We start from the raw sequence: 12,167 nt of genomic DNA on the forward strand, positions 1-12,167 counted from the left end.
TAAATCCTAATCTGGCAACTCCATAGAATCCAGATGTGCGCAGTAGTGGTAGTATTCGAGGGTGGAGCGGGATAATGCGTTGGAGAACTACCTCTCGACACCTGCAGGATATTTCTCCAGTAGTATGATCTCGCCATACAACATATGATCAATGAATGAACTGGTGTACAAAACATCAAGATCAACAGGTCATGGGTTTAAAGCCATGATCTGAAAAAAAAAATATATATTTATTTCTCAATTAAAAAAAATATTTGTTTCTCAATTAGAAGAATAATGTACAACTTAATTAGAAGAATAATGTACAACTTAATTAAAAGAATAATGTACAAGTTAATTAAAAGAATAATGTACAACTTTATAATAAAAAAAATTGAATGTACAATAAATTTATTTACTTTCTATAGAAATATATATATATATATATACATGACCAATGAGAAAAAAAGCTAATAATCATTAATGAAAAAATAACAACAATAACATAATTTTGAATTGTAAGAGAGAGTGAGATTGTAAGAGAGAGCAAGATTGTAAGAGAAAGTAAGATTGGGAGCGAGATTGTATGAGAGAGCGAGATTGTGAGAGAGAGCGAGATTGTAGGAGAGAGCGAGATAGTCTTCACTTTATTTACAAACTGTCTTCCTAGCGATGCTCATGAGATTCAGCCCACATTTCTAGCGAGATTCCCTTCTAGAGCGAGATCCCCATCACAAAATTAGCAAGATTTCCTTCTAGAGCGAGATCTTTAAGCATTTCTTTAACAAACTGTCTTCCTAGCGATGCTCACGAGATTCAGCCCACATTTCTAGCGAGATTCCCTTCTAGAGTGAGATCCCCATCACAAAATTAGCGAGATTTCTTTCTAGAACGAGATCCTCATCACAAAATTAGCTTCACTCACTTATCTTCCTTGTCGAGGGTTGAAGTTTCGACTTATGTATGTCAAAATTTCAACATTCAACAACCTAATATACAAAATTAGCGAGATCCTCATCACAAAATTAGCGAGATTTTCTTTTCCTTGTAAAGGGTTGAAGTTTCGACAACCCTAATTGTTTCCAAGTTTTTCTTTGTTTGTCGAGTTCTCAACGTTCGACCTCTACATTAGTCGAATCCTCAACCCTCGAACTCCCAAAACAACAATATTTCTCTAATAAGTTTCAAAACAATAATATTTCTCTAATAAGTTTTGAAAACAACAATATTAATATTAAAGATCCGTTCAAAAGACTATAGGAAATATCAACTATCAAAATAATAATTTTTAACTTATGGAATAAGTGGGGTTTGGGCCGAAGTTTGGGCTCGGGCTTGGGTTTGGGCTTGTTATTTATGCCCTAAGATTCTCGCCGTAACCGACGGAGGCATTTAAACGGCAAATTCCTTCGTTCCGTAGCTTCAAGACATAATCTTCTTCCTTTTTTCAAAATACTCGACGCGCACTACTTACCAAATCCTTTGAAAATTCATAAACCAGTCCCCGCCATCATTTCACCTCCATCAATTCTCCACGCCGTTCATTTCACGCGCCGGAATATTTCTTCCCCATTCGGTCGTGCGTTACACTTCCCATAGTAACGTGTAAACTTCGTACGACCCTTCCGATGCTGTCCTTACGCGTCATATAACACGCTGCGGGCCACGATCATCGTTTCAGCCGTACACCTGTAACTTGACGACGTCCAGAGGCGGTGAATTCTAGACACCGGCTGGTATTTTTCTTCTCGACAACGGAGCCAGATCTGGCCGGAAGTTTGGTTTCTCCGACCTGCAAACCCTAACGTTTTCTGCCGTTCGACCTCTTTTTTCGATACGGTGATATTGGATCGTTTGTGAACCCTAGAAATCGGTTTGTTTGATTTATATATAAATTTTGTTTGGTTTAATTTGGTGAACGGCGTCGGCGTCGGCGTTTAATTTCTTGGAGATTTGAGTTTCTTGGGGTGCTTTGTTTTATTATTATTTTTATTTTTTTGTTTGGGTGAAGAGAAACCCTAGATACGGATATTTTGAATTTCTGAGGATAGAAAGAGGGTTTTAGGGTTTTGGGTATTTTGATTATTTGTATGGCTTCAGCGCCTATAGCTGGAGGAGAAGATGAAGGTAGAATTAATCAGAGGTATTCAGAGTATAAGGTTTACAGAAGGAAAACGTTCAGAGGTGTGAAGAACCAGGATACGGCTAGTGTTACCCCCAGCATCACTGTATCTACCACCACCACCGACAAGGATCCGATCATTAGGAATGGGAATACCATCGCTGCCACACTCAGCAACGTTAAAGACTTCAATAACAATTCAGACCAGGCAGTGCCGCATTCATCAGAACCATCAGAAGATGCCAATCTGTCTCAGCAGCAGCCTTTACCGATCGCTGCCTCTGACGGTGAGGATTTGACGAGGCTTGATGGACAGGCATCTGTTGGGCCGACTGTGGAGGCTACTCAGGACCTGCCTTCTGTTAATGGCGGGGTTATTAAGACGGGTTTCGACGATCAGAATCGGGTTGACAGTGCATCAAAGCCGAAACAGGAAATGCAAGAGCTTCGGCGGAAATTTGAGAGTGAGCTTGACATTGTGAGAAATTTGGTTAAGAGGATTGAAGCCATACAGGGCCAGTTAAATAATGGGCATAGCCATTCTTACGTTTCAACAATGGAAATAGCTGATATTGGTCGTGCAGCATATCCTGTACATTCGGAAGTTGGTTCTGTTGGTGTTCCTACGGATAATTCCAGGATACTGCGTCAGTTAAGCTTATCGGGTCTGGAGAATGGTAAAGGGGTGCATGATTTCATGGAAAGGGAGAAGAGGACACCGAAAGCAAATCAGTTTTATAGAAATTCAGAATTCTTGCTTGCAAAAGATAGGATTCCTCCAGCTGAGAGCAATAAGAAGTCTAAATTAAATGGCAAAAAGCGGAGTAGACAAAGATTTAATCATGGTTTTGGTATGGGTACTAAGACCTTCAATGCTTGTGTTTCTCTTCTTGAGAAATTGATGAAGCACAAGCATGGTTGGGTGTTTAATACTCCAGTCGATGTAGAGGGACTTTGTTTGCACGATTATTATAGCATTATCAGACATCCAATGGACCTGGGTACTGTGAAAACGAGGCTAAACAAGAACTGGTATAAGTCCCCAAAAGAATTTGCAGAGGACGTGAGACTTACTTTTCACAATGCCATGACTTATAATCCAAAAGGGCAAGACGTACACATAATGGCGGAACAGTTACTGAAAATCTTTGAGGACCGGTGGGTCGTAATTGAATCAAATTATTATCAGGAGATGAGATTGGGAATGGAATTTGGGGCTACTCTTACATCTTCTAATTCAGGCAGAGGCCATCCCAGACCAGTTCCTCTTGACATGAGAAAGATTCTGCGAAGGTCAGAGTCATTGATAAACCCAGCCGATTCCAAAATGCAACCAATGAGTGTGACTCCATCAGCACGGACACCTTCACTGAAGAAACCTAAGGCAAAAGATGTCTTCAAAAGGGATATGACTTACAATGAAAAGAAAAAGCTCAGTACGAACCTTCAGAATTTGCCCTCTGAGAAGCTAGATGCCATTCTACAGATAATAAAAAAGAGAAACTTTGAACTTCTCCAACAAGATGATGAAATAGAAGTGGACATAGATAGTGTTGATACCGAAACTCTGTGGGAGCTTGATAGACTTGTTACGAATTACAGGAAGAGTTTGAGCAAGAATAAGAGGAAGGCTGAACTCGCCCTTTTGAAGGCTCGAGCAGAAGCCGAGCGTAATGACCAAGAGAAGGTAAGCCCTGCATGTAATTTTTAAATTTCATTTCTTTTAATTGAAATCATCAACTTCTATTTGCTTAGTAACGCTCTGCATCTGTCTTGTATAGGGCCCAAATGGTTCGAGGTTACTCAGAGAAACTAGAGCGGGTAAGTCTTTCAACAGAGTTTGGTGGGTGTTACTTTCTTTAATTGTTCAGTGAACATCGTAACTAAACTTTATGTTATTCTTATGCAGATGAAAATAGTCTTTCCTCTTCCTCACCCACCCGAGGGAATCATTCGAGTAAGTCCAGTAGCTCAAGTAGCTCTAGCAGCGATTCTGGATCTTCTTCTAGTGGTAAGTAGTTAGATGTTCTTATAAAATTGTTTTATCGTTCATTTTGTTGAGAATTTATTTTACCGTTCTTTTCCATTTTCATGTTGCAGATTCTGATAGTGACAGCTCTTCAGCATCAGGATCTGATGCAGGATCACCAATGCATTGATTTTCTATTCAGGTAATAATTCATGGAGCTAAGTTTATACATTCAATGATATATATTTGACGTGCATATGTTATGCTTCCAAGTTATCATTATTTCAACAATTTCACTTCGTGTTGACGATTTTGAATGACTATGTATACATAATCATTATCTAAGATCGGTCCCTTTATATATTAGGTTGAATTATGTAGATTCCCGAGGTCAGTTTTCAATTATCTTCCTAGACATATTTTTTTATCTCTAAAATTTAGATTTCGTTCCAAAAAAATTCCCTAGTACTTTGAAATTATTCATACAAGTATATTTTCCTTTAAAACAAAGTATGAAAATTGACGTGACAGTTGATGTATACAAATTAGAAGACAAACGCTATATTGTTTGCAACTATATAGAAGATAAGATCGGTGTTTCATCCCAAAAAGACTTTGTTTAAAGCATTTATATTAATAAAGTTTTTTCAATTAGTTGCACGTCAATTTAGTGGATGATGTTGCAAATAATGTCATGTATACTAATGTTTACACATTAGCCTCCCGTTTCCATCTTATTTTAACGAAAAACACTCAGGTGTTTCTTTAAAAACAATTTCAAGTCCAAGGGTAAAAATTAACTTTTCAAGTGTCAATATATTAACACGGTGGACAGTTTTATGAAACTTGATTTAAACCCTAGAGGGATTGAAGTGTAACTTTTGAAATTATAGAGACCAAATTGAAAATAAAACTCAAACAATATAGGACTAATTGGAACTTTAAGAACTATACAGGAGCAGACTGAAACTATATCCAAACTATGGGGATTCAAATTTATCAAATTTGTAAAGTAACCTTAAAATTGATTAAATTTATGTCTGGTGTGGTTGTTATATATATATATAGATAAGTTACAAGACTTATTGTGCATTGGGATATACGATATTTCTGTGGTGTATTTTAGCTTGTGCCTATGCTCGCATTAGACTACTTCTGTTGAATCTTATCTGTGGGCTGTCGGAATCACTGATTAGATTTTTATGTCGAAATAATGTTGTATATGTGTGTGTTTTTTTTTCCTTCTAATCAATAAATGACTTTAACTTAATCCATGAATATAAAACAAAATGGTCTGGTAGACAGCCTTCGCACAGGTGAAAGAAGAATAACCAACAAAAAAGGGAAAACAGCTGGCATCAAAAGAAGAAGGCCACTAAAAAACATACCATAACGGCATGCTTAAGTTACTAACCAGCCAAAAACAAACGGAAAGCCAAAAGAACTCCCAACAAAGTAAAGAACTCAAGCAATGAAGAGGCTAACCAAAAAACCAGTCGGAAACAATTTGAACGAAGTAATTTGACAAGTCCGTATCATCAAGGTGATGGTGAGGGAAGTTATTTGAATTTCCTTTAGAAATTCCATTTGCAACACCATCTTTATCAAGAGAAGGAATACGATCCTCATCCTCAATAAAAAAGAACTAAAGCCTTTTTCAAGATAGCTATTCAAACAATCCGCCTTGGAATCCTGAGTTATATTTTCCCATTCATCAAATTGAGAAGTGCTTTAATACCACTGATGCCATCTTCATTTTCCTGCAAAGAAACAACTTCCAAAAGAGAATTTAAAAAAATAAACTGATCATTATAGAGTGTGCCGCCTTAGGGACAAGCTACCACCGAGAAGACCACCATTTTAAGTAGAATTTGAATTTAACATCCCAATTTAAGCAAGAATCGAACCATTGAAGCAAGGAGAGGAAGATCTCTCTCTCTCTCTTTTTTTTTTTTTTAAATATATATAGAAGTTACATAGCAAGAACATCGGCATGCAGTGTCTTTTAAGTTGTGCCCATTCATGCTCCACTGGACTTCTGAATTCAGTCTCCATTTATTAGATTTTTGTGTAAAATTTACTTATCAGCGGCGTCAAAAGATAATGTGCAATTAGCTTTTTATGTCTCTGTGATGTAAATTTTGTCTTGATTGTGTACTTATTTAGTTGCAATTTTTATAACTTTCAAAATCCCTGCGTTTATATCAATGATTAATATTGAACTGCTGAGGAGTCGAATCATAGCTTCATTTGTATAATATCTATATCTTGAGGGTATTGTTATGCGCGTTTATGTGCCTGAGACAACATTCACTTGAGATTGTAGAGTTCCTTCTTGGATTTTTAAACTCATCACTGGCTCCTACTATTGCGTTTCTGGAGGAAAATGTTTCTTGATGGGACTTCCTTTCCATTTTACTTTTTGTTTCAATAAATACTGTTTTTTAGGTTTAAATCTCATTTTGTTCTTGACCTTTCTAGATTTTTTATTTTTTATTTGTCTTAACTTTCAACCTACCTGTTTTTTTAAAGCCTCGTGATAATCATGAGTTTTCCCCAAGTTTTAGGACTAAAACAGAGAGTTCGGTTTTCAGTATAGTCTAGCCTAGAAGTTTGGAAACTAAAGTGGAATAAACTTGGAGCTTCAAAGGACTAAAATATATATTTTAAAAGCTCAAGATAAAAATTCCACGAAATCGTATCTTATATATATAAAAAAAGCTCAAGATAAAAATAGAATTAACCGCGCCTAATACCATTTTTTAATATTTATTAAATTGAATAATAAAAAAAAGATGCTCCGTTTTGTTGTGCTGTGATTGATTCGTGTTTCTTACCTATATTTTTTTGCTAAGTAATCCGTCTACTGTTATTTAGTAAAGATTACAATGAAGTGAAGTGTCTATCTCAATTAATAAGCCCTCTCATGCTAACGTTTTTATTTTTAGCTTTTGAAATTGCCTCTCAATTTTCTTATTATAGTTTTTACTGTAAAGAGATGAATTCTTGGTCAAATTTCAAAGAGACAGGTTTAACTACTTTTGTTTTTTGTTTTGTTTTTATTTTTATTTTGTTTTCCCTTCCTTTTTTATTACTTTTCAGGACTTAGTTTGATTTTTTAAAAACACAACTAACAAGTGAATAACAACACTAGTAAACTAGTTTTAGTGTTTATAATGTAAAAAGATCAAAGAGGCATAAGTAATTGATTGAGGTTTCAATGTGAAATAGCAGCCTGGCAATGGAAATTCATCCGTAACAGCTTCTATTTAGTGTATTACTTTAGTTTATAACAACACGATAGATTTTACAGCATTGTTATTCTAAAAATTCTGCGTCACCTTCAGGTTGAATAACGCTTGCTCAAGATATTTATGGATTCTGCAATTGGTGTACAGTGAAGACATTCCAAAGGGCCATCGAGTAGTCCTGTTTTGAAAGCCAACCTTTTGGTGGACGATTAGATGGTAGTAGATGTAGTTGTAATAATTTTGTAACATATGGATAGAGTTTTGATTAGAAATTAGATGTTTGTAGTTTTGTCGTACAGAATATGCATATTGCTTCCATTACTCATGCAGATCTCAGCATGTGACATTCTACACCTTTTGTTTTTCTAGCAGAATTGTAGTTGCCTTCAAGAGTTTTGAACTGTCAAATCTCTGCAGCATTTGTAGTTTTTTCATTTTTAAGAAAATAAAAGCCTCGAAGCAATATGATGATAACACAGAAAATGTGTTACAAGTTTTATTTGTTTTTGTGTAGTTTTGAGTTTCGGTTCACCTCTTCCTTGTATTTGAATAAAACTATCATGTATGTTCGTTGCAAGTGCAAGTAAGAGATTAAAGAGGAAAACATTACAACGTTACAACATTTATGTATATGACAGATACAGAAATAAGATAGGTATCTCTTAATCCAAAGATTTTGTATACACCGATAAATTAATTAAAGATTCAATAACAGAGATTGACATTTAGTTTTTTATGATTATTTAATTTTTTTTAATCATTTTTTCATGTTAGAATAAATTTGATCAGAAACTAAAATCGCTAGAAAATAAAGATCAATGACTAAACATTCTGGAGTCTTTTTATCTACAGCAGGGTTCACTCTGAGGATGATTTGATTTGCTAAACCTGAAAATTCATGGCGAATTTGTAATTTCTGGTCGGTTTTATTATATACTGTGTTTGAAGGTGTCCCCAAAATCCATAAATGATATAATAGAAAAGGAAAATCCATCCCAAAATCAAGTCACCAATTAACGTCTCCTCATGTCTCACAACAGCCCATCTGCCCCATCTCCATCATACTTAGCCGAGTAAAACTATTAGCTGTTCTATGTCAGTCAACTGCCCAACACTATTATCGACAAAATCCCTTCTCTCCCAAAGCTTTTTGCTGTTATATAACCACCCCCCACACCATCCTAAAAGTTAAATCTTCTCTTCTTCTTTCTAGGGAAGACACTTAGCAATAAATCACCTCACAGTTGCAAATACGACGCACAGAAAGAAATGGTAAAGCTACAATACTGTACCCACTTAACACCTTTGCATCCTTGAAGATTTGGACATATTTGGAAGAGCAGAGTACAATACTAGTGCTCTTTACTTCATATGAAACTCCAACTTTACACCATTGTACAACATAACAAAACAATTTGAAAAAGCAACACACAAACTTTATTCACCCCTCGTAAACAAAAACTTCAAAACACATGATAATCCTTTAAAACACTTCTTAAATTTTTATCAGCCTCTGTATTCCTTCCTTGTAGCAGTTTGATATTGCGCTTCCTTTCCCTCTCCCTCTTCCTGCCCAATCTCAAAGCCTAATGTGCTCTGTTTTCCACTTTCATCACCACCCCCAATCACTATCTCTTTAGTTGTTTGTGCAATCTCATATATCGTCTCTCCGATTGCCCCCAATATCCCACCATCATCGACTCTGTTCTCATTTCCTCTTCCTTCTCCTCTTTCCTTCACTTCTTCTTTCCCCCTTTCAAAAGTTTCTTTGGTTCTCTCATACATGGATTCTTTCTCACCTGTCTTGTACATGGCTTCTCTCTCTGCTTCTTCTTTCTTCCTAGCTGTGTAGTCCTTCATACTCTCCCCTGTTGTTTCAGCTACATTCTTTGCAGCAGACAATGGCTTGGCTGCTATGGCTCCAGCATACTCTGCAGCTCCCTTCACGAGCCTTGCCGCTGCTTTGGTCCCTTCCACTGCTGTGTCGCATGAGTAATGAGCCGTGCTCCACCCTGCAACCACTGCCTTATCCTTCAAATCCTCTGCTGCTTTCCCTGCATATTCAGCTGCAACTTTCCCACTTTCTAGTGCAACATCTTTAGCCGCAACTGCCTTCTCTCCAAGGTAATGAGCTGTTGTTTGTCCTGCAGAGACTGTCATGTCCTTGGCTTCCACTGCCTTTTGAACTGTGTAATCTTTGGCCTTCTCTGCTATTGGTACGGTGTAATCTTTTGCTGTCTTGGCTGCACTTGTTAGTGTCTCTTTCACTGTCTCTAAACCTGTTCGTTCACCAACTCCTTCAACTGTATCCTCTTCACCTTCTTCTGTTTCTCTCTGTTCTGATTCCTCTGTTCTGCCCCCGACTCCTTGGTTGAGTGATTCTTTGTTGGCTTTGTCATAGCGTTCCTTTGCAGCCCTTATTGCCTCATTCGATTTCTCCTGTGCTATAGCTCTGAAATTTGAAATTTCTTCGAGAGATGGTTGATTTTGACGAGTCTCGATCTCACCTTTTTTCCCTTTTGCCTGTTCTGAATCCCTCTGTTTTTGTACTCCCTGTTCTTCCCTTATTCTAGACTCTCTCTGCTCATTCTCACGAGCTTGTCTCTGCCTTTCATTCTCAGTATCAGTCTCTCTCTTGTCTCTTACTTTTTCAGCAAGAGACTCAAATTGAGTAGCCAATTCTCGAGTCTCATCTGGCTTTCCACCTCCACTTTCAATTCTCCGTCTCTCCTCCTCTCTTCCTGGGAGTTCCCCTTTAGCAATGCTGGTACCATGCGCCTCTTTTCTCTGTTTTTCCTCTGTTTTTTCTGGAATTGGAGCTTTCCCTTGCACTGCAATGGCCTCAAAATGGCTTGTTAACTGTGGAACTCTTTCTTTCTCCACCTCAATCTCTCTTTCCTTTGTAGTGTTGTCTCTACGGCTTAGTTGCTCAGATGCCATGTTTTCTGTTTGCGGGGGTTTGTATTGGAAGAAGATTTTGATGTAGAGAAATGGAAGTGTATGGATATTGATGTTAAATAAGAGAGAGAGGCGGTTTTTAGAAGAGAGGAGTTTGCATTGGAGGTGGACATGTGGGAGTGAATAGCCAGGTGGAATGGAAGTAGAGGAGTACGGGAGGTGAGTAAGCTACTCAGTGGCAGGTTTTTCTACCCATCGTTGACAGGTGGAGTTTTTGTTCATTTGGCACGTTTCATTTTAGGATAGAATTTTATGAGAACCTCTGTTTTTGTTTCTAGGATTTTCTTCATTTTCTTCTTTCAACTTCATTCTTACAGCCCCATGTTTCTTTTTATCCTTTTTGTTGCAAGGATTGCTTAGAGGGGAAGGCTATGTGGTAGAAAAGTTTACCATGGTGATCGGAGTTTTGTTTTGTGTCGGTTTCTAACTTGCTTTTTTGATGTAGACCACCCGTACGCCGTAGAATGTCCGACATTAAAGATCAGTTTTATAGGGATGTTTAATCTATCATTTGAAACGGCTTCATAATCTTGTAAAAGAAAAAAAATGTGAAATAAAGTTTACATTTTTTAAGAATTCCTCTACTTCTACATAGGTAAAAAGTAGACATAAAGCAAGAGATTAAAGGTGGTAGACGTATTTATAAATTTAATTTTAAAAAATTAAATAAAAAAATGAAATAGTTATTATAATGGTCTAAATAACTCTTCATACTAAATAAATCTACTCTCTGATCTCTTCATACTAAATAAATTAATCTGAATCACAAAGGTAGAAGTGTTATTATTTTTACTTCTAGTTCAATTTTTGCTACACGTTGTAAAAATCTTCATGAACTTACTATTGATTTTAATTAAACAAAGTTTTACCTAAAAAATAAGTTTGAACATTGTACAAATTAACTATTGAATGATTTATAAATTTTGGAGAACAAAAAAGGTGTTAAATGTATGGATGAAGATTTATAATTGTATCAAAACTTTTAAAGGTGAATTAATATTGATATTTTATCATGTTTTTTTTTTCTTAAGAGTGCATCAACTTCCGCAATGTTTTCATCTTCCCTTCATCGTCTATTTTCTCCTTCCTAACATCTCAGTGCGAAATATGTTCTTTGCTAATTTGGTAAGACTAGAAAAGATTTTGCTTAATTTTTTTTAACACAAATTTATCTATTCGGTGAAAAATTATTACGTAATTCGTCTTAAATGGTTAGAAATATAGAGAAAGAGGATGGAAAATTGCCCATTTGGTTTGATCCAAAATCTGAAAAGTATTTAAACGTAAAGAAAGGGATGCATAGATGATTTTGAAAGAAAATTCTAGTAAATGATTTGAATTGTTTTACTCCTGAAAGGTTAAAAGATTTAATTACACAATTACAAGTTTGTGTGAATTAACATTTTTCAAATAGAATTTAAAGATATAGATTAATATTATTTCACAAATTTAAAGTATTTTAATTGATATAATTATTAGTCTAGAGTTTTGATTGATACAATATCAAAGTTTACACTTACAAATGGAATTTTCTTTTCAAATATTTTCGCTCAACGGAATATCTAAAGTTTGAATGGTTCGTTCATATTAAAAATAAGAGCATTTAGTTTTTAAGATTTTAAAATATATATAGTTTTAGTCTCCAAATTTACAAGAATAGGATTAAGATGTCTCTTGAAAGAATTCTTTTATTTTTATAATGATAAACGATATTTTAAATTAGAAAAATAAATCTAAAAAATATATTTTTCTTCTCTTTATTGAGTTTTATGTTCTAAAACTCGTAGATAGTAAGTGTTGTTAATTGACCGTTATCAATAAAGAATTATAGATGTTAATTCAATAAATGTTATTGTGTTGTTTTCAATGTCTTAACAACCCTAAATCC

The 12,167-nt window shown here is 35.6% G+C and overlaps 2 protein-coding genes across 2 annotated transcripts; one reads left to right on the forward strand and one right to left on the reverse strand.

Annotated features, from left to right (window-relative positions):
- The first annotated feature begins 1,360 nt into the window (after window positions 1-1,360).
- Window positions 1,361-7,822, forward strand: LOC120088073 (transcription factor GTE4-like). Its single transcript, XM_039045116.2, has 5 exons — window positions 1,361-3,788; window positions 3,883-3,922; window positions 4,011-4,112; window positions 4,202-4,272; window positions 7,418-7,822. Exons 1-4 carry the CDS (start codon window positions 2,070-2,072, stop codon window positions 4,258-4,260), a joined length of 1,920 nt encoding a protein of 639 aa, XP_038901044.2. The 5' UTR covers window positions 1,361-2,069; the 3' UTR covers window positions 4,261-4,272; window positions 7,418-7,822.
- A 465-nt stretch (window positions 7,823-8,287) lies between these two features.
- LOC120088689 (late embryogenesis abundant domain-containing protein / LEA domain-containing protein) lies at window positions 8,288-10,794 on the reverse strand. Its single transcript, XM_039046108.2, has one exon. The coding sequence runs from the start codon at window positions 10,259-10,261 to the stop codon at window positions 8,828-8,830; it is 1,434 nt and encodes a 477-aa protein (XP_038902036.2). The 5' UTR covers window positions 10,262-10,794; the 3' UTR covers window positions 8,288-8,827.
- Window positions 10,795-12,167: the final 1,373 nt, after the last annotated feature.

Source organism: Benincasa hispida, chromosome 10 (assembly GCF_027475165.1).
Source record: "Benincasa hispida cultivar pf3 chromosome 10, pf3_genome.v1.1, whole genome shotgun sequence".
Taxonomy (NCBI): Eukaryota; Viridiplantae; Streptophyta; class Magnoliopsida; order Cucurbitales; family Cucurbitaceae; genus Benincasa; species Benincasa hispida.

What these genes read in the sequence shown, in the direction of transcription:
- LOC120088073 (XM_039045116.2), top strand. Translation starts at nt 2,070, where the DNA reads ATGGCTTCAGCGCCTATAGCTGGAGGAGAAGATGAAGGTAGAATTAAT. An exon ending in AGCGTAATGACCAAGAGAAG is followed by an intron (nt 3,789 to 3,882) that starts GTAAGCCCTGCA and finishes TGTCTTGTATAG; the next exon opens with GGCCCAAATGGTTCGAGGTT. An exon ending in ACTCAGAGAAACTAGAGCGG is followed by an intron (nt 3,923 to 4,010) that starts GTAAGTCTTTCA and finishes ATTCTTATGCAG; the next exon opens with ATGAAAATAGTCTTTCCTCT.
- LOC120088689 (XM_039046108.2), bottom strand. Translation starts at nt 10,261, where the DNA reads ATGGCATCTGAGCAACTAAGCCGTAGAGACAACACTACAAAGGAAAGA.